This window comes from Colletotrichum fructicola, assembly GCF_000319635.2.
Source record: "Colletotrichum fructicola Nara gc5 chromosome Unknown KSG_Nara_v1_contig09, whole genome shotgun sequence".
NCBI classification, from domain to species: Eukaryota; Fungi; Ascomycota; class Sordariomycetes; order Glomerellales; family Glomerellaceae; genus Colletotrichum; species Colletotrichum fructicola.
In genome coordinates, this window is record NW_027094059.1 from 144,393 (window position 1) to 162,487 (window position 18,095).

General features: G+C 53.0%; 5 protein-coding genes across 5 annotated transcripts; 2 read left to right on the forward strand and 3 right to left on the reverse strand.

The window, feature by feature from the left end:
* Positions 1 to 1,363: 1,363 nt before the first annotated feature.
* On the forward strand, positions 1,364 to 3,164 carry tap-1 (Tripeptidyl aminopeptidase; the record flags this gene model as incomplete). Its single annotated transcript, XM_032023045.1, has 6 exons — positions 1,364 to 1,674; positions 1,732 to 1,773; positions 1,835 to 2,121; positions 2,176 to 2,287; positions 2,340 to 3,000; positions 3,051 to 3,164. 6 exons carry the CDS (start codon positions 1,364 to 1,366, stop codon positions 3,162 to 3,164), a joined length of 1,527 nt encoding a protein of 508 aa, XP_031880044.1.
* Positions 3,165 to 5,377: 2,213 nt separating this feature from the next.
* CGGC5_v014310 (uncharacterized protein) lies at positions 5,378 to 6,035 on the reverse strand (the record flags this gene model as incomplete). Its single annotated transcript, XM_066153076.1, has 2 exons — positions 5,378 to 5,875; positions 5,937 to 6,035. 2 exons carry the CDS (start codon positions 6,033 to 6,035, stop codon positions 5,378 to 5,380), a joined length of 597 nt encoding a protein of 198 aa, XP_066007386.1.
* Positions 6,036 to 8,065: 2,030 nt separating this feature from the next.
* CGGC5_v014311 (uncharacterized protein) lies at positions 8,066 to 8,440 on the reverse strand (the record flags this gene model as incomplete). The annotated part of the gene is made up of 1 exon (XM_032023046.1): positions 8,066 to 8,440. The coding sequence occupies one exon, from the start codon at positions 8,438 to 8,440 to the stop codon at positions 8,066 to 8,068; it is 375 nt and encodes a 124-aa protein (XP_031880045.1).
* Positions 8,441 to 12,324: 3,884 nt separating this feature from the next.
* axeA-1 (putative acetylxylan esterase A) lies at positions 12,325 to 13,497 on the forward strand (the record flags this gene model as incomplete). The annotated part of the gene is made up of 1 exon (XM_032023047.1): positions 12,325 to 13,497. The coding sequence occupies one exon, from the start codon at positions 12,325 to 12,327 to the stop codon at positions 13,495 to 13,497; it is 1,173 nt and encodes a 390-aa protein (XP_031880181.1).
* A 2,077-nt stretch (positions 13,498 to 15,574) lies between these two features.
* Positions 15,575 to 17,568, reverse strand: SLC28A3-0 (Solute carrier family 28 member 3; the record flags this gene model as incomplete). The annotated part of the gene is made up of 2 exons (XM_032023048.1): positions 15,575 to 15,847; positions 15,910 to 17,568. 2 exons carry the CDS (start codon positions 17,566 to 17,568, stop codon positions 15,575 to 15,577), a joined length of 1,932 nt encoding a protein of 643 aa, XP_031880104.1.
* Between the last annotated feature and the right edge of the window lie 527 nt (positions 17,569 to 18,095).

The following is an 18,095-nucleotide window of genomic DNA, read 5'->3' on the forward strand; positions in this document are numbered from 1 at the left end:
CACGCATCTACCCGTCTACTAATTCGCTAGTCTGGCCCTGCCCAACAGTTGAGTCACCCACGCCCCTTCTGCCGCGCAGAAATCCAACAGATCGGGCTCCGTTGAAGGTTACCATCGACCCTGACATTCCACGCTGTCTGATTGGAAACCGAACTCTCGTTAGGGCTGCAGCTGTCTGGCCGGCTGGCTCGCTTTCTGTGATTGCACCACACCTCTCCCGCTTTCTCCCTGATTCCTGCTGCAACTACTACCTACCACGGTTGTCGACGGGTCTGGAGAAGAGGGAACGGAACGGAAGGGAAGCGTTGCATGCGCTTGCCGCTGCTGCTGCTGCCAACTGCATGCATGCGTTAGCGCGTTCGCCCGACCGGCGGGTTCTGCCGGGACGTGGAGGTGGAGCTGGGTTGGAGTCGTTGCCGGGTCCTCCCTACGAATGGAGCCCTTTGTCCGGCATCGGATGCTGCACACTTGACGGCGGCCTGGACGGTGGTGGGTGGGTGATGCCGATGCAGTGCCGAGATTGACGGTTTTGAATGCGGATGAAGGTGACCGGGTCTTACCGAGGGAGTTTGACTGCGATCGTGATCGTGGTCATGGAAAAGAGTGATTGTCGAGATGGCGAGGGTAGGAAAGAGTGGTTTACTGGCCTGACTAACTGTTGTGCGCTGCCCTTTCGGCCGTAGATGTTTGGTATTCAGACTTGGGCACGAGAATGAATGCGTACTGGGAACACTTGAGAGACTCGGATTGCATCCAATCGTGCTATATAAAGATGGAATTGATGAATAAATGAATGAATAATATCGCAATTTACCACTCGCGGGGTTTCAAGAAAGGGTTGATGAGGTGTGATGGTGTTCTGCGTGGACGTGAATCCTTCGTATACTCACTCGGGCAACAATTATTGACGAAAAGCAAGCATATAAGCAATATGCTCGTCTATTCCGGAGCTAGAGGCAGTCAGCTATGCGCTGGACAACCAACAGCCCGGCTGACGCCTCACGTCTTTCCCCAAAGAGGCAATTCGGTGTGTCGTACATTTGGCAGAGCTGCACAGCCCGCTCGACTTTTTCCATCACGGGAAATTGAGAGGGTGGTACTGCTGCGCACGTCGTCATTTCTTCAGGCGAAGCTGGTGGGATTCTCATGATGTCAGGCAGTGTTGCTGGGAAGAGAGTCTCTACAAACAAGGCAGATCATTGATACAGATGACGGCTGGCTGTTTATGTATTCCCGATGGGTATAAAGACCTTGGTCTTCAGCAACTTCGACAGCAAGTCTGAATATCGTTTAATAGCAACACAATACGATTGAACCCCATACTTCAAGTACCAATCGATACACCACGTGCCTTTGTCCCGCGATGAAGATTCAGAGCTTCTCAACAGCGCTTCTGCTGCTCCAAGGAGCTCGCGCAGATGCAGCGTCCAGCAGCCAAAAGGGAATTGAATGGGGTGACTGTACCGAGTTCAACAGCACCGAGCCCATTCAGTGCGCGAACTTGACGGTGCTTCTCGACTACACCTCGCCCAACTCAAGCGAGACACTGGACTTACAACTTCTCCGCATCCCTGCCACTCGGCAGCCCTCAAAGGGCAGCATCTTGTTCAACTTTGGCGGTCCTAGTGTAGCTGGACGACCTACCATGGCTAGAGCTGGAGGGGTTTTCAGGAAGTAAGTGACGTTTGGGACAGGCCTGCGAAGACATTGTTGCTAATACCATGTTACTAGTGCTACCAGCGAGTATCATGACCTCGTCACGTTTGACCCACGGTAAGCTTTGCTTGACAGAACAGCCGACATTGGCATGCATACCTTACTGACTTACCACTAGTGGAACTGGAAACACGATCTCATTCAGCTGTTTCGAGGACCAAGATGAGTTAACCGCCCACCTCCTCCGCAGCCCTAAAGCCTGGGCCATCATGACTTGGCCGAACTTCTGGTCCAACTCCTCAGACGTGACTCCAGGTAGGCTCTGGGCCTCCACGAAGCTCCTTGCCGACAAGTGCTACGAGAAGAACAAGGAGATCGGCGGCGTGTATGGCACCGCGTTTGTGGCCAGGGACATGATGCAGATTGTGGATGCCCTAGGCGAAGATGGCCTGTTGAGATATTGGGGTATGGTTTCGTCCCTGCTGAGCATCGCATCAATTGCTAAAACACGCTTCATAGGTGGCTCGTATGGGACTCTCTTGGGCCAGACGGCGGCTGCCATGTTCCCCGACAGGATCGACAGGATGGTCCTAGACGGAAATCTCAACGGCCATGAATACTACAACGCCTGGTATGTATCTCTCCTCCCTCTCAGAAAGTACCTCGTTTACTCATGCAAGCAGGGATGACGAGCAATGGGCGAGCTCCGACAAAGCCTTCAGCGCCGTCTTCCAATCATGCGTCGCAAGTCCGTCCACCTGCCCCTTGGCCCACCGGAACCAGACCGCCCAGGAGCTCGAAGACGCAACTTATGCCCTCATCAACGACCTCAACTCCCGCCCCGTTCCTTTCAACGGCACTCTGATCGACTACAACGTCGTCAAGGCGGGCATCATGTCCGCTTTGTATAGCCCGTCCTATTGGCCCATTCTCACAAATGGTCTGGACGCGCTGATGTCCGGAAACTACACTCTCTTCGCAGAGACGTGGGCTAAGTTAACGTCGTCATATGAAGGCATCGGCGCAAGCTCCGATGCGCAGCTAGAAATCAGGTGTGGCGATAAGATTGCGCGGGTAGACACGCTTGACGAGTTTCTCCCCATAATGGACAGACTGGGACGCAGCAGCAAGATCTTTGGCGACGTCCAGGTTATCTTGGAGATGACATGCGCTCAGTGGAGGCTGAATGCAAAGGAGCGATATGCCGGGGACTTTGCCGTGAAGACAAGGCACCCGGTGATGTTCATTGGGAACACGGCTGATGCGTTTACGCCGCTTGTTTCGGCGAAGAACATGAGCGATGCCTTCGAGGGAAGTAGGGTGCTGCATGTTGACGGATATGGGGTAAGTTCTTCGTGAGCGAATTGTGAGGCATAAACTGACAATTTCGGTAGCATGGTTCTGTCGGAATATCGAGGTGTGCGGCGCTGGCTACGGCCGACTACTACGTGAATGGGACATTGCCCAAAGAGGATGCATTTTGTGAACTGGATGTTCCCATCCTGTAGAAGGCGGATTCCCATGGGAATCAAGTCGAACGATCATTTCTGTTGTGACTTTATCTTGTCGGATTTCCTCTGAGCTCTATATCATTGCTTCTCACCACTGCATGCAGTACATTGCATGGTCTATATAAACAATCTTTGGTTTATTTGTCTATATTCTGCCACTCTCTGGATCTCCTCTAAGTCTTGCTTCACGACTTACTGAGTTGCAATCAGCATGCGGTGACAGAGGCATTGATGAACAGCTTCTCCCACTTCATGAATAGGCTGAGCAGCGCAACAAGTGCTCCGGCAGTCATGACCAAGATATAGGTCTTGCTAATGGAATCCACGATGGCATCCACAACCCTCGCCTTAATGCCATCGTCGAGCTTTTGGACAAAGCCCCCTGCGACCCCAGAAATTTCTGTTTTTGAACTTGGCCGAGACGAAAGTTCAGAAGATCCTAACAGAGAGTTGGCAATGGCAAGCGCAGTGGTATTGCCGAGATATTTTGCCAGTGTCATGAACCCAATAACAGCCGCGACGTTCTTCGGGTCAACGACAGCCTGCGCCACGGAGAATGACGCTTGAATGAAGATGCCTATTACGAACCCAATGAGGACGGTATACCCGTATATGGCGCTTTAGCTGCTGCTACAGTCGACCAGATACATCAAAGCTCCCCCGCCGACGCTAATCAGACTGCCGACAAGATACCACAGCATATAGTAGCCAAATCTGGCCATCAAAAGCCCGTTAACAAAGATCGCGACGACTAAGACGATAATTAGGGGCAGCAGTCTGATTCCTGCATCGAGCGCACCGTCGTTTCGAGTGAATTAGAAGAATAGCGGAACGAAAAAGATCGGGATGAAGGCCCCAGCCGCGGAGGCACTAGTTGACGCGAAGAGTATGAGAACAGTTCGGGATCCAAGAAGTTGGATCAGTATCAGGCGACGGGGCAAGGTGGTGAAAACGGCCCATCTCTGCTGGACACCCAACAGAGCAACCAACACAGCAGCAACAACGAATAGGGCTATAATCTAGCCTGAATTCCACAGGTAGGTGAGGCCGCCAAAGTTGATAGCCATGATGAAGCTCACCAGACTCCCTATCAGCAAGAACATACCTGCGTCGTCTAACTGTGACGCACGTTCTCTAGGTGACACACCAGGACGAGGGTCCACGCTAGGAAGGAGGAAGATGTACGCTGGTGCGCAAACAGCCCTGATGAACAGGTTGATATAGAACGCCCATCTCCAGCCAACCGCCAACTGCTCAAAGGCACCCCCAAGCACAGGACCTAAGGCGGTACCTAGGCCCCACGTTATACCAGTGCCAGAAATATAAAGTGGCCTTCATGCTATGGTAGTCGTGGCGGCTATGAGAGTCAGAATGCCAACATACAGCCTGCTCCGCCGATACCACAGATGAGTCTTCCGATGATCACGGCGTTCATGTTTGGTGCCGAACCGCAGATAGCTGACCCAACTTCGAATAAGACACCGTTCAGGAGATACATCCATTTCGACTTGAACTGGCTCTAGACCTGTTCCCATACCATGTTGGTCGCAGTCCCAGCTATGAGGAAGTGCTCTTGCTTTTCGGCGGTTGAGGTCTGGGTTTCATCAGGAGGCGCTGTAGTTTCGCAGCTCGTGTAGTCTGCCACGGTGAACTAAAGAACGGACGATATGGAGGAGATGAGATTTCGGGAGAGAATTTCAGCACCAGTTTCGAATGTTGAAGATACTCTTGAGGATCTCTGTCGTACTGAGTAGTGGCAGTAAGGTTCAGAGGGATAGTAATAGTGGTCTTGAGACCCCGACTGACAGCCACCAAGTACGGTCAGCTCTAACATGGGATTGGTAAGCGATAAGATTCGACTCCGAAAATCCAGCTCGAATTTTCCGAACCTCGAAACATTTTGTTGAATTTCCCGGGGTAAATATACCATGGTCTGCGCTGCTCAGCGTCGCGAGCATACACGCAAGGCAGACAAAATTCCGAAAGATCACGAATTCCCCTTTCGGCAAGCAATATTCCGTCCAAAGAAATCGTCGCTTCATAACCCTGAACTCCCTCTCTGAACGTAGGCTTTTACTCGCCCAAGTATGGTTTCAAAGTGACTGATAGTCTCATCAAGGTAGACTATGTTCGCTCTTGCCTGCTTGCAAGGCTCAGGCAGGGTGTCCATCATGCAGTGACTTTTGGCACCGATTGCAGTCAATACCGTGCTAGCCCTCTGTACCAGATCCATAACGACCATTCGTCTCGCTGGCGTTGTTGAAAGAGACTTGGTATTCCCCAAAGCTGAGCTCAATGTCACCATCCAGATCCTTGGTGGCAACGCAATCAAAACAGGGGTGCGTCTCCTGTAGTACAGTCATCATGAAGAGAAGATCAGTACATGTGACTTGGCACTTTTTGCAGTCGAAAGTCTCTTGACAAGAACTAATGACCTCTCTTGTCACTTTCAGAACCAGGTCTAGTCGCTCCTGCTGTATTGCGGCTGCGATCTTTGCTGGAAACGGAGGTAAATCCAGCCGATGCGAACACGCCGTTCGAGGGCTGTGGTCGCCCGATGTCGCGGAAGAAACTTCGCTCTGAAGTCCAGGAGGAAGATCATAATTATCGAGTAGAGGTAGTTCGGCCACATTCTGCGGAAGGTTTTGCAGGCCACCGCCTGGCAAAAGTTGCGTAGAAGGAATTTCAGGAAGGCTGGCGTCAAAAGTCTGGTTTTGAAGAAGTTCAAATTCAGTTCACGAATCATTCGGTATCGAGTGGACTACTCACATGGATGCCGAAATCCATGCCGTCCCAGTTGAAGTTCTGTACGAGATTGCCCGTCCCGTTGGCGCAGTCTGCCAGTGTAGTTACCGGCTGGCAAATCATACTACTCGTTGATGTTTGCAAATCTAGAGCCCCATTGGATTCTTGCGGTGTGCTTGGAATTGGAGTCTGCGATGTCGGTGTGTGTCGAAGGCCCCTTCTGTCTGTCGACGGCTGATTGCCGTCCTTCCCTTGAGGGGACTTCATGAGCGCTGGTTGCAGCTGGCTATCCCGAGAAGTGTACTTGCACACCAAGCCACGGGTAACACATCTTTCACAGTCTTGCTTTCCACTGCATTTGACTTTGGCTGAACGACAAGCCTCACATGCTGTTGGTGGCCGACGGACAAGGCGTCGAGCAGGTACTCCGCCTTGGGGCCCTGTTGTCGAGCTCCGCCAGTCCAATACGAATGTGTCGGGAATTTCCCGATGTCGAGGGGTGCGCTCTGTTCGGTTTGGTGCCGTGATACATGTTGCTGAAAGGTTTAACACTGCCTGTCGTTTTGGTGCCGTGGCATGACTACGTTAACGGCAACTGGTATTTCCAGCTCGGATAACGCCATATCAGCCAGCGCCCCTTAAATACGCAAGGATTGAAATCCATCACGTGCTAAAACCTCTGAATTACTCAGCATTTGAGAGTCAACCCTTTGTGAACATTGCGATGAGAATCCGTTAGAGGTTATTATGTTCCTGGGTGTTACCAGTGAAGTTTAGGAGCATACGAGACGTTGAAAGAAAATATTTCCGTCTTAATAGCAAAATTCATGTCGATATTTACGATTATTTGATCTTAAGATCATGTCGGAGTTGCTCTATCACAACGTAGGATCACGATTAGCCCCAGGGTTCCTCGTGTTGCTCTTTATTTCGCGCGGCTATTCTGTCAAAGTCTAGTATTCTTGAATCGGCAAAGCCAGACCGCAAGGCAGAGTAAAGCACTCGAAGATTTCTAAGTGAATCAACGGAAACAATCTAAGACTTATTATACACATCTGTCTTCTGCGCCTTTGTTCTTGGCGTTTATTCGAGTCTAAGGATAGTGATATTGAGTATCCAAACGCGCCGATGTTTTTCTGACCCCTGATAGAACATGGTCTTGGAACTCGACAGAGCCAAGCCTAGCGAAGTCGTTTAGAAGCTTCTTGTGGCTGTTTATGGTGGAACATCACATGAGCTTTTTACTTTCGTCGCACGTAAAGGAGGGAGAAATGGCGCTCGAAAATAACATCTAGATGGCTTGTGAGGCAACAGTTGTGAGTGCTTTGTGTATCAGCCTTAAGCGAGTCACAAAGTTGGTCTTCCAGTGGCAAATCGTCCTTCTTGTCTTTATGTTGTCTGTCTCTAGCCTTAGGGACCAGTTACAACCCAGACTTTCGGAAATAATGGAGCCGATGTTTATGTTCCTCAAGAACCGGGGTCGCGGAGATGCGACGCGGTCCACCGATGGGAACGCGATGGTATCAGATCCGTCTCACTTTTCGTCTATTCTGAGGGAAAGGTGCATGCAGCTGACTGGCGGCAGGGAGTCGTCTGAGAGGTGACCTTTCGTGGATGATTTGGAGCACATTTGTCACAAGCTTTGGTCTCGTGTTAATCCAGTATCAACTGGTCGTAGGCAGAGCAGGAAGCTGAAGAAGTCGTACAAAGAATCGCTTTTGCAAATATCAATGCTTCCAGCCGCTAAGCGTCGCACTTTTAAAAACAGAGATATGTGGAGAGTCAAGAGACGATGGTGAAGTTGACAGAAAGTGTGCACTTTCGGTTTGTCACATACGGGCCTTACTTTGCTTTCGAGAGTACAGAGTTAGTGCATCATTAGAACGTGCGGCATCACTTTTGGACTCTCACACTCAACCACGAAATATGACAGCGACAGCCAAAATTTTGGGCAGGTTGTCTCTCATTTCCTCAATCCTACATTGTAGAGTAAATGCCAGAGAGCCACCCGATTTGACCCATATCCTCCACCCGGGAGACAGAGTCGTCTTCATAACAGCATGATTATTCATAAGTCATGGCGCCAGGCTCAGTCCTCCACTTTTCCCGAAATACTCTTCGGCGGGACTTCTTACTTCAACTAGCGATCAAGCCTAGTTGAATCCCAAAGCCTGGTTGAAAAGGGTTGCCGTTGAGGCATCCTTGGTGCCCGCGGAAGCAACCTGGGCCTTGGCAGCCTGGCACGCGTCCTTAGCGGCCTGGTTCGCTTCGCAAACGTTGGTGAGCTGGTCGCAAATTCGGTTGGTAATGATGCCAGGGTTCAGCGCATCCTGCTGGCCCTTCGCAACAAGAGGATCGGTGGGCAAGAAAGTGCCTTCGGTGGCCTTGCGTCCGGGACGGCCCGTTTGGAAGTCCATGGTAGGAGTGCATTTGCCAAAGTCAGCTCCGCCGGTAGCCTGGCGCTTAATGGTCGCGGCAGAGGCGCTGAGAGCGCTGAAGAAGACAACGAGTGCGATCTTGGTTTGCATCTTGACGTGAAAGAACGGATGACAGAATGTAAATAGGTCGGACGACGAAAGAATGCGTTGTTTGAGACAGCGACAGGATAAAAAGACAGTGGGTATTAGAGTCAGAAACAGAGTTCACAGAACTTGGACGGAAATTGAGTTCAACTCAATAATGAAAGACTTTGGGATGAATTGAATCGTAAATCATGCCGAGTTGCGGCGACTCGACCGCCTTTTGTACGCGAGCTGCGCGAGTCCGAAAAGATCGGTGAGCTCAGACTGCTCTGAGGCGCAAGGACGATCATCGCAACCCTTCGGCACTTCGGGCGAAAGCGAGTTCAGACGGCAGTGTTTGAGGTTGGACCTTGAAGATTCAGGCGTGCGATGCAAAAGGCGGCCGCTTAACGCAATGATTGGACCATAAGATCTGCGTTGCGTGGTGGAGATCGGGGCTTCCTTGCGGTAATCAGACGGCATGACATGAGATGAAGCATTTTGGGGGAAGCTGAGGCGCGGAATGACAGCAACTTCGAAACCGAGAAGGCGACTCCATTACCAAACCGAGCGGCTGAAAAGAATCGCAGACTTACTCGAGCGGCCTTCGAAGTTCCTTACAGTTGCCCAAATTAACTGATAAAGGCTCTTTCGGCCACTGGACACGGCTGCTTTCTGCGATCACCGTTGTCGTCGCAAAATAATGCCACGGACTTTTACACCGTCGACCGAAAAGTCACCTTGCAGATCAGACCGACCAGTTTCGGAGTAACCAAGCTTCTGTCAAACTATGGCCTCTCAACTGACGGCTACTGCTCCCGTGAAGCTGTGCTTGAGCGGGTTTCTTCGCATCGTACCCAGTGCCGAATGCCGGACCACAGCCCCGGATGATCGTCCGCCATGGGGCCGAAACCACCCAAGTTTGGGGTCGGCAAGCGAGGCCCAACACGCGGTTCTCCTAGACAGCACAATCAGCCGTAGAACATAGTATGCATCGCCAATTATGAATCTGGCAAATAAAATGAAAATGACTGGACGAACACTGCGACCACAATACTGCATGCACGCATGTTGCATACTGCTTGCGCTGAGTCGAAGGATAGTTTCGATACGGCCCTCTTTGCAACTTGAGTGCTTGGATTCAGGACCCGTACCGAAAGCCCCATCGCCATGCCGTTGCAACGGATGGCGGAGTAAGAAGTATTTTCAGCTTCCGCCAGACACATGTAACGTCTCAAGCCCTTCCCAATCGTTCCATCAACACCTTGTGAGTGAGTTTGTGAACCGCTCGAGTCAATTCAAACCGCTCAATTGAGAAATAATCGGCCCAGAGTATGCTGGCTGCTCATTGAGGGATTTTTCCCCTTCGCAATTCGCTGTCTTGTGACCCAGCCCCTTTTCATGAGGATTGTTTTCGGTTATGACCTGACTTGGCCTGACTCTCAACATCACCATCACCGGCAACTGTCTCTCGGGGATCCGCAGTTGCTGGAATGCCAGAGAGACTGCCCAAAACCATGAGAGACCCAACTGAATCATCATACAAACTTCTCACCTAATATCATTTATTAAACTCGAATTTCGCCTCTGAGTCTCTTGAACTTACGGATGTACCCTTCCGACGCTGGATTGCGGACGGATAATCAAATACGGGTGCTCCTTGGTGGACCGTGGTGATTTGTTCCGCCACTAATCATCTCACTTCTCTCCAGTTGATTGAGACATGTTGAAGTAAAGTCTCGTATACCTTAGCCGATAGTTTCCGCTTTGCAACTCTTCTGCTTGCAAAAAGTCTTGCCAAGTCTATCTCGACTGTTTGCGTGCCTCAAGTTAACGAACTAAATCAATTGACGGACGGGTGACTAATGATGACCAGCCCGTATCCCTTTGGGGCGGGCTGTTAAGGGGTAGGGCGCGTGCGAGGCGCTGCGGTTGTGAATCTCTGTCGCGTTTGCCCCATGCACTTTGAATCGCGGCTGCAGCTCATCTCCTGTGCCTTTACACGACGCAATTGGCTCATTCCACTGCGATGAGGGTCTTGAAAAGGAGCATGCTCCAGACCATTTGAGGTTTTGATTAAGGTGCAGCAAGTGTAACCGAGGTGGAGTGCACTGAAAAAGTCCGACGGGCAGACTAACGCGAAGCGGGAGCCATAGGCAATATATTGCTATGATTTCGGAAAGTGGTGGTCAGGGTTATGCTTAATTGAAAGCACAGATTAAGAAGATTAACATATCCGCGGTTTCCGTGGGCAGCAGTTTGGACTTAGAAGTCAATCGTTATTATTCCGAGGCTCAGACCACCGTCTCCCACCGTCTCCCACCGGTGGCCATAAGACAAGTTGATAATGGTCGCAGGACTCTCAGCAGTACATGACTCTTGCGCTGCTCGTTTGACGACGTCAGTGATGTCCAGACCGCTAGGACCGCTTCAGCGGGAGATGAAATTCCACACCGGCAGCCGCAGCCGGCGCGGCGTCAAAACATGGGAAATCTGACAGGTGTCACTCTTCCAGAAGCTTGATATCCGCGTCTCATCCGAGTCCTCCGGCGGGCGGCTGTCCTGCCAGCCCTACAGACGCAAATCGAAAGACTTTGACCAACCAGCGTGAATTCAAAGGCAACGCTCCGACGACCAATCGAGACGCAGTGCACCAAATAGGCAGACGCTGGCAATGATTCTGTGGTAGCGAGCCGGCGCCGCCATGACCACGGACTACTCCCGGCCTGCCGTGGCAAATCGCCCACCCGGTGATATGGACGGACCCGATGCCAAGAGTCTGGAAGCCCTCGATTTCGTCCAAATTGAGGCGTGGAGCTGCCAAGTCGACCTCCCATGACCGGATTATGTAACGTCATGAGATACCATTCAGTAGCTATCCCCGTTGGTCCTGCAGTGCGCTGACCAGTCAGGGATTCCAGAAATTACCAGGTTTCTGGATGGCAGTCCCGCAATTTTATCGCCGTGTTTCACCATTGCTCGCTTTCACCTGCTTTGAAACAACTTCTCTCCTTGTCTTTTCGTCCCTTCTCTCTGCCCATCTCACGTCTGGCCTGAAGACCGAGTGCTCCGTGAGTTGGTGTCGGATGATCGACCCGAAAGCATACAACCTTCTTTGCTTCCGTGTTTCTTAAGATCGCACCCCTAAGAGTTCATGTTTGGATGGATTCGAATGATGAAATATCAATGCAACGTGAACTTCACCCTCCCCATAAACAATTCCGCACCAATGGACGGCAGATGGATGAGCCTCTTCTGGCCCCCTTCACGCTGCATAGGCGCCCTTCCCCGGATTTTCCAAGCCTTCTTGTTCGACGCCAGAACCTGCTTGTCACGCAGAAATTGTCCGCTCAGCCTTGGCGTCATTTATGTCCGGCCACAACGTTCAGGATAGGAAGGCATCCCATCACGCCCCTCTCTGCGCCGTAGGATCTCTTCCCCAACTCGGGCAGCCAACGCCACCCTTACAGCGGTCCTTAATCTACCATCGTCCCATCAGTCTCCGCAGGCCTATTCTCCCGCCAATGAGTTGTGCCGCGACACGAACAATTCTTGCTGCATATGGAGGTTTGGGGAAACAGCAGGCGGCAGAAGCAACGAAGCAGCAACGTTGAAGTCTTGGCCAATACTGCCAATACGGCAGATACCCAGGCTAGTGTGATGTGCTCGCTTAGCTCGTGGAGCGGATGGCTCCTTTTGGGCCCAGATGAATACGATGAACGAAAATGACGAGAAAAGGGTTGGCGTTTGTATATATCTCTCCCAAGTCGCACCCCGTCTAGACCTTCCATTCCATATTCTCTCAATTCAACTTCGTTCGGTCCCTAGCACCAACCCCGTTGTACTGTCATTCGTTCCTGAACATCTTCACTTCTTTTCTGTAAAACTTTTTGTTGTTCACCACTTTCACCATGCGTTTCACTACCACCTCCGCCGCCGCGGCTGTCCTGCTTGCGGCTTCCGCCCAGGCTAAGGGCGTCACCAGCGAGACCTCCGACCTTGACGGTTCCGTGTGGCAGGCCATCACTCCCGTTAACGCTCGCAACCCCCTCGAGATGGCCCGCAACCGCCCTACCAAGAGACAGTCCGGCTGGAGCCCCCCCTCTGATATCGCCTCGCCCCTGAAGGAGGTTTGGGACCACTGCAAGAGCACCTACTCCAACTTCTTCGGCTTCAAGAACTACGGATGGGACCAGGTCATGGCCACCAAGGGCACCATCAACGTCTGTGTCCGTTGGGAGTCCACTGCCTCCGTCACCGAGGCCCAGCGCAAGTCCGTTGCCTCCGCTCTGAACACCGCTCACCAGGGCTGGTACAAGTGGCTCTACGGCTACGACAACTTCCCTTACTCCGACATCAAGGTCAACGTTGTCGGCTGGGCTGTCAAGGACAAGAGCCTGCTCCAGGGTTCCACTGATGGCATCGAGGTCTACACCGACACTGATGCCGATGGCATTCCCCAGTGCGCCGAGTCTTGCGGCCGCTTCTTCAACCAGGACGGCGACTACAGCAAGTGCGCTGCCGGTGCTGACCGTCACTACGACCAGTCTCTTTGGCTCACCGACGGCATGTCTGGTGGTGCTGGTGGTGACTGGGGTCAGCGTATTGGCCGTGAGTACTTCATGGGTGCTCTTACTGGCAACGCCCACATTCTTATGCACGAGGTTGGCCACACCTACGGCCTGGATGACTTCTACGACTGGACCCCCACTGGTGTCACCAGCTTCATCATGAACGCCGGCTCCGCTGCCGAGATCACCGACTTCGACGGCTGGATGCTCCGCAACTGGTGGTACGAGCTCTCCCGTGAGCGTGGCTGGCAATCCGGCACCACCTCCGGCTCCGGCAACGGCTCCGCCACCACTGCCGCCCCCGTCGCTTCCGCCACCCCTACCAAGAAGGCCATTGTCGTCGAGTCTGCTGCCGCCCAGTCTACTGAGGCTGCCAGCTCCGACTCCTCCGCTGCTGCTGCCGGTCCCTGGGGCCAGTGCGGTGGCTCTGGCTGGACTGGTCCTACCGCTTGCGGCACTGGATTCAAGTGCACCAAGAACAGCGAGTGGTACTCCCAGTGCACTATTGCTTAAACGCCTGAACAACAACAATACCCACCTTCGGGCACGAGGATCGACTCGAAAGAGGCAGTCTGCTGTACATATCGACGCCTCTCTCTGGTCATTACTTTGTTGCCTAGACATCTCGCCTTTAGCGAGGACAACTTCCTGTTTATAACCATTTGACCCAAGTGGTCCTTTTTTCTTCCGTATATAATACCATCACTCTTTGAAGAGTTCAAAAATCGTGTTCCGAGTAAGCGTGACTTCGTCTGCATGTGCCATGGGCGACTGAATTGTCCACGGGCAAGGAAAGACCATTTCTATGATGCCATCCATGAATAGCCGTGTCCCGGACAAGTCTTCGACGGATGGAGAGTGACCGGAGATTAAGAAAGGCACTCGTAATGATGCTTGGTTTCATGTGCCACGTCTGAGTTCAAAGATGCCCGGTGTCAACTGCCGAGTCGTTGACGAGGAGAGGATGTATGAAAAAGAGGTTCGCGGAATGGCAACCATTTATATGCCATTTTTGAGGCACCTTGATGGACATGGCTCCTCACGTGAGATTTGATTCCCTGCCAGACGATCAGACGGCGATTACGGTTTGCAAGACAACCCAGGAGGCCTGCAGCAGACAAAGAAGTACTCGCCCAGAGGCGATATGCATAATCCATGCGTCAGCATGTCAGATGTAATCGCTTGAATAGGGGAGAGAGATCAGAAATGATTTCAGATTCCAGTTAGCTAGTCAGTAGTGGTGCACTACTTCTGCAAAGACTGAGATTTTAAGCGTGATGTCATGCCCGTTTTGTGACATTTTGACTTCGGAAGTCAATGATAGAGGGGGAAGAGGCCAGGTGCTTTCGGAAAGAGCAGTGCTGTCGGCTTGTTGTCGTTGAGCAGTCTTAAATCGAAAAGTCCCGTCTTTCAATGCACATGCACCAAAAGCAAACATATGTTCTACGAAGAGGAGCAGGTAGATCGCTGGTATTGGCATACGCTGTTTATTGTATCTACGACGTCAAGAAACGAGAGTCTCACTTTAGAGCCTCATGCTGTACAGAACACTTGCAGCAAGCAAGGTGCACTAAACTTCCGCTGAAGGTGCATAAGCTAAGATGGGTTGAGGTTAGCACATGCAGCAAGATTTTCATCAATGATCTCGAACCCAATTATGTTGCAAGCTATCTGCCTCAGGGGATAGCCGTCGAAAGGTCTAGGGGACCGGCGACCGTCGAAATCCGACATTGGGAATTTAGGAATGCTGCGATTCCCAGGTTCCTACCGCTGTTCCTGGACCGGACGGCCGACCCCAATTTCGCCTCAGCCAGCGCCGTGGGGGGACCAACCAACCGCTGCAAATCGCAGGCTCGAAAACCCTGACAGAATCAATAGAGGAACTGAAAAACGGCGCATTCCAGGCTCTTTTGCCATTCTCATTACGCACTGGAAACTACCAAACCGAGGTTTGGCCTTTGAGCTTGAACTTTCAGCTATGCCTCTGCGGCCGGCGCCGACGTCCGCAGGACACCGGCGGTAGTGTTCCTGTTGGTTAAAATTTTCACCACTGTTTTCTTCCCGCTGAAGAGGGTGCCACCGGCGGTCAGGGCGCCAATGAGCGCTGCTGAAGCCACCACGCCATGCTAAGGATCCCGGCGTGACTCACGGACGACCGCCGGAGATGTTGGCCGGCGGGGCAAGCAAGGGCGTGGAAGGCGAGCTTATGTCCAGGGGCACAAAAGGCCGTTGGACTTCTTAAAGAAGCCCGCCTACCGATCGCGCAAGACAGCCTCGAATCACGTCTTGGGTCGTCACACCACGATTTCCCTCTCGGTATAAGACCCTCGGAGGGCCCTTTCGGGGTTCCTTTACCAGCATGTTTTCAGAGACTTGGAAGTGAGAAGTAGGTATATTGGTCAGCTCGCTGACAAAAGCCGGGTATTATTGTCTACCACTGTGTGGTTCTTTCTCTTATTTCTGACGCAACAGCGCCTCATCAACATCGTACACATCTTTCATCTTTTTTCTTGAACTCATTTTTTCACTCATTGACGACGGCCGGCAACGATGCCGCGCCTCACACCACCGGCCCATTCCGGCTCGCACCTTAGACCAGGTTGGTCGTCTGGTGGGTGATGACAAGGCCGGCGACGGCGGCGGAAGTCAAGGTCGACATGACACCGGAGATCAGGGCAGAGATGGCCATGGCACTGACATCACCACCACGGCTGGGAGCAAGCTGGCCCAGGATACCGATCTGGATACCCAGGGAACCAATGTTACCGAAACCGCAGAGGGCGTAGGTGGCAATGAGCTGAGAGCGGGGAGAAAGGTCGTTGTAGGGAGCCTCCTTCATCGCGGAGAAAGCAACGTACTCGTTCTGTGAAAAGAGAGATCAGTACCTGAAAAAGTAAAGACGCCAGTCTTGGGGATTTCACTTACAGCGATGACCTTCATGGCGATCAGGCGGGCAACCTTGAGAAGGTCGCCGTTGCGAGGAACACCCAAGAGGAAGGCAACGGGGTAGAAGATGTAGCCGGTGATGAGGTTAAGGGTAAGAGGGTCGTTGATGTTGATGTAACGTCCCCACCAGCTCAGCAGACCGTCGACGAGACCAATGAAGGCCAGAATGCAGAGAATCGAGGCAACAATGGTACCGGCGATCTTGATACCGAGCCAGGCACCGTTGGCAAAGGCGTGGATGGCGTTCTTGGCCTCGTGCTCGTCGTCATCGGGGATCACGACCTTTCCGGCGGTCAAGGTCTCCTCGTTCTCGGGGTAGCGAAGCTTGGAGATGGCGATGGAGGCGGGGATGGACATGACACAGGACGACACCATGGCCTGGGCGTTAAGACCCAGGTTGATGTAAGCGACGAGGGTGGAACCAGAGATGGTAGCGAAACCGCAAGTCATGATCTGGTGAATCTCGGCCTTGGTCATGTGGGGGACGAAAGGACGGACCAACATGGCAGACTCGCCCTGGCCGATGAAGGGAGTGGCAGCAGCGACGACGGCCTCGGCACCGGACACGTGCAGAGCCCAGAAGACGAAGGTAGCGAACTTGCCGATGAACCACTGCAGGAAGCCAATGTAGTAGAGGACCTGGACAATGGCGACGAAGAAGATAATGGGGGGAATGACACCGCTGATGAACCAGTGGAGGTCAATGACGCTGTCGGCAGTCAGGAAAGCAGTTCCCTGGTTGGCGAAGCCGAGCAAGTCGCCGGCACGGTCCGCGATGAACTTGAAGATGTCGTAGCCAACGCCGGTGCGGAGCACGAAGAGCGCAATGATGTACTGCGACAGCATGCCGCCAATAACAGGGCGCCAGTTGACGCGCTTACGGTTGGCGGAGGTGGCCCAGAAGCAGAACAGGATGACGATCAGACCGAAGATGGAAACGGCGCGGTTCTCGCGCGTGTTATCGGCAGACTCCTCGGAGACGAATGAGCCGACAAGAATGACGGCAATGGTCAAGGCGGCGCCGGCAATGGTGCGGAACTTCTCGGGGATGACGCTGTGGACGAGGCCGGCCGAATGTTGCCAGACGAACTTGATGGGGCGCGAGACGTAGGAGCTGGGGACGTAGAAGAAGACCAGACGGAGCATGATAGCGAGCCAGACGAGGAAAGGCACAACCCAGTTCTTGTCGTTGCGGTGCAGGACGAGCGAGGCAATCCACCAGCCGGTGAAGAGGCAGAAGATGAAAAGGTGGGCAATCCACTTGTTCTTCTTGTAGAAAGTGCGAACTCTGGAAGGCTTCTGAGCACCCTCCTGCTCGGAGGGCGTCATGACACCACCCTTCTCGCCATCGTAGTCGGGAGGGCCGCTCAGCTTGTCCGGGTTGCCCTTCTCGATGTCGTGCGGCTCACTGTGGTCGTGAAGATGGCTCTGGTGGGGAACGGTCGAGTCGCCGGTGCGGGTGTAGACGACGTTGTCGGCATGGCCCTTGGCATCAACGCGGTCGGAGTGGTGAAGGTGGTGATGCTGGTGCTGGTTGGAGATTTCCAGCGCCGGGTCCGAGTTGCGACGGGTCGGGGTGACGGCCGGGCTGTTGCTGTCGGAGGCGGTCTTGTTGACCTCGGTGACCTGGGAAGCCATGGCTGCGGAATAGGGTTTCGGGTCGCACCGGTGGCTTTGACAAGAGACAGGACGGAGGGGGAGGAACTTGACGGCAAGCGTTTGCGCTTGGCTTGGCCTACTCGGAAGAAAATTAAGAGAAATTTTTCAACGAGTATCGGTAGTGGCAGAGGGTGGTGGACCACGGGCTAGCACAGTTGAGGGCTTGCCTGGGTATTGTTGAAAAGAAACGACCACCGATCAGACGGCTCTGCTGCTCATGAAGAGGCGGAGGGGGGCACTGGAGAGCTTGCTGCACGAAACAGACGAGAACCACGAGACAGGACCCTGGATTGACGCGTCCTGAGGGGAAGCCCTTTTTAAAAATTCCCAGTGCGATGATCAAGAAATCCGAGAGTAGTGCCGAGGCTAGGCTAGGACGCAACGATCCTCAACTTACTACGGAGTGCTACGGTAGCTTATCAGCAACCCGGGAGCCAGGCCCAGGCCGGGCAGGCATTTGGGAGTGTGGGATGGGGATGGACGAGCAAGGATCCATGGGAGTTCGC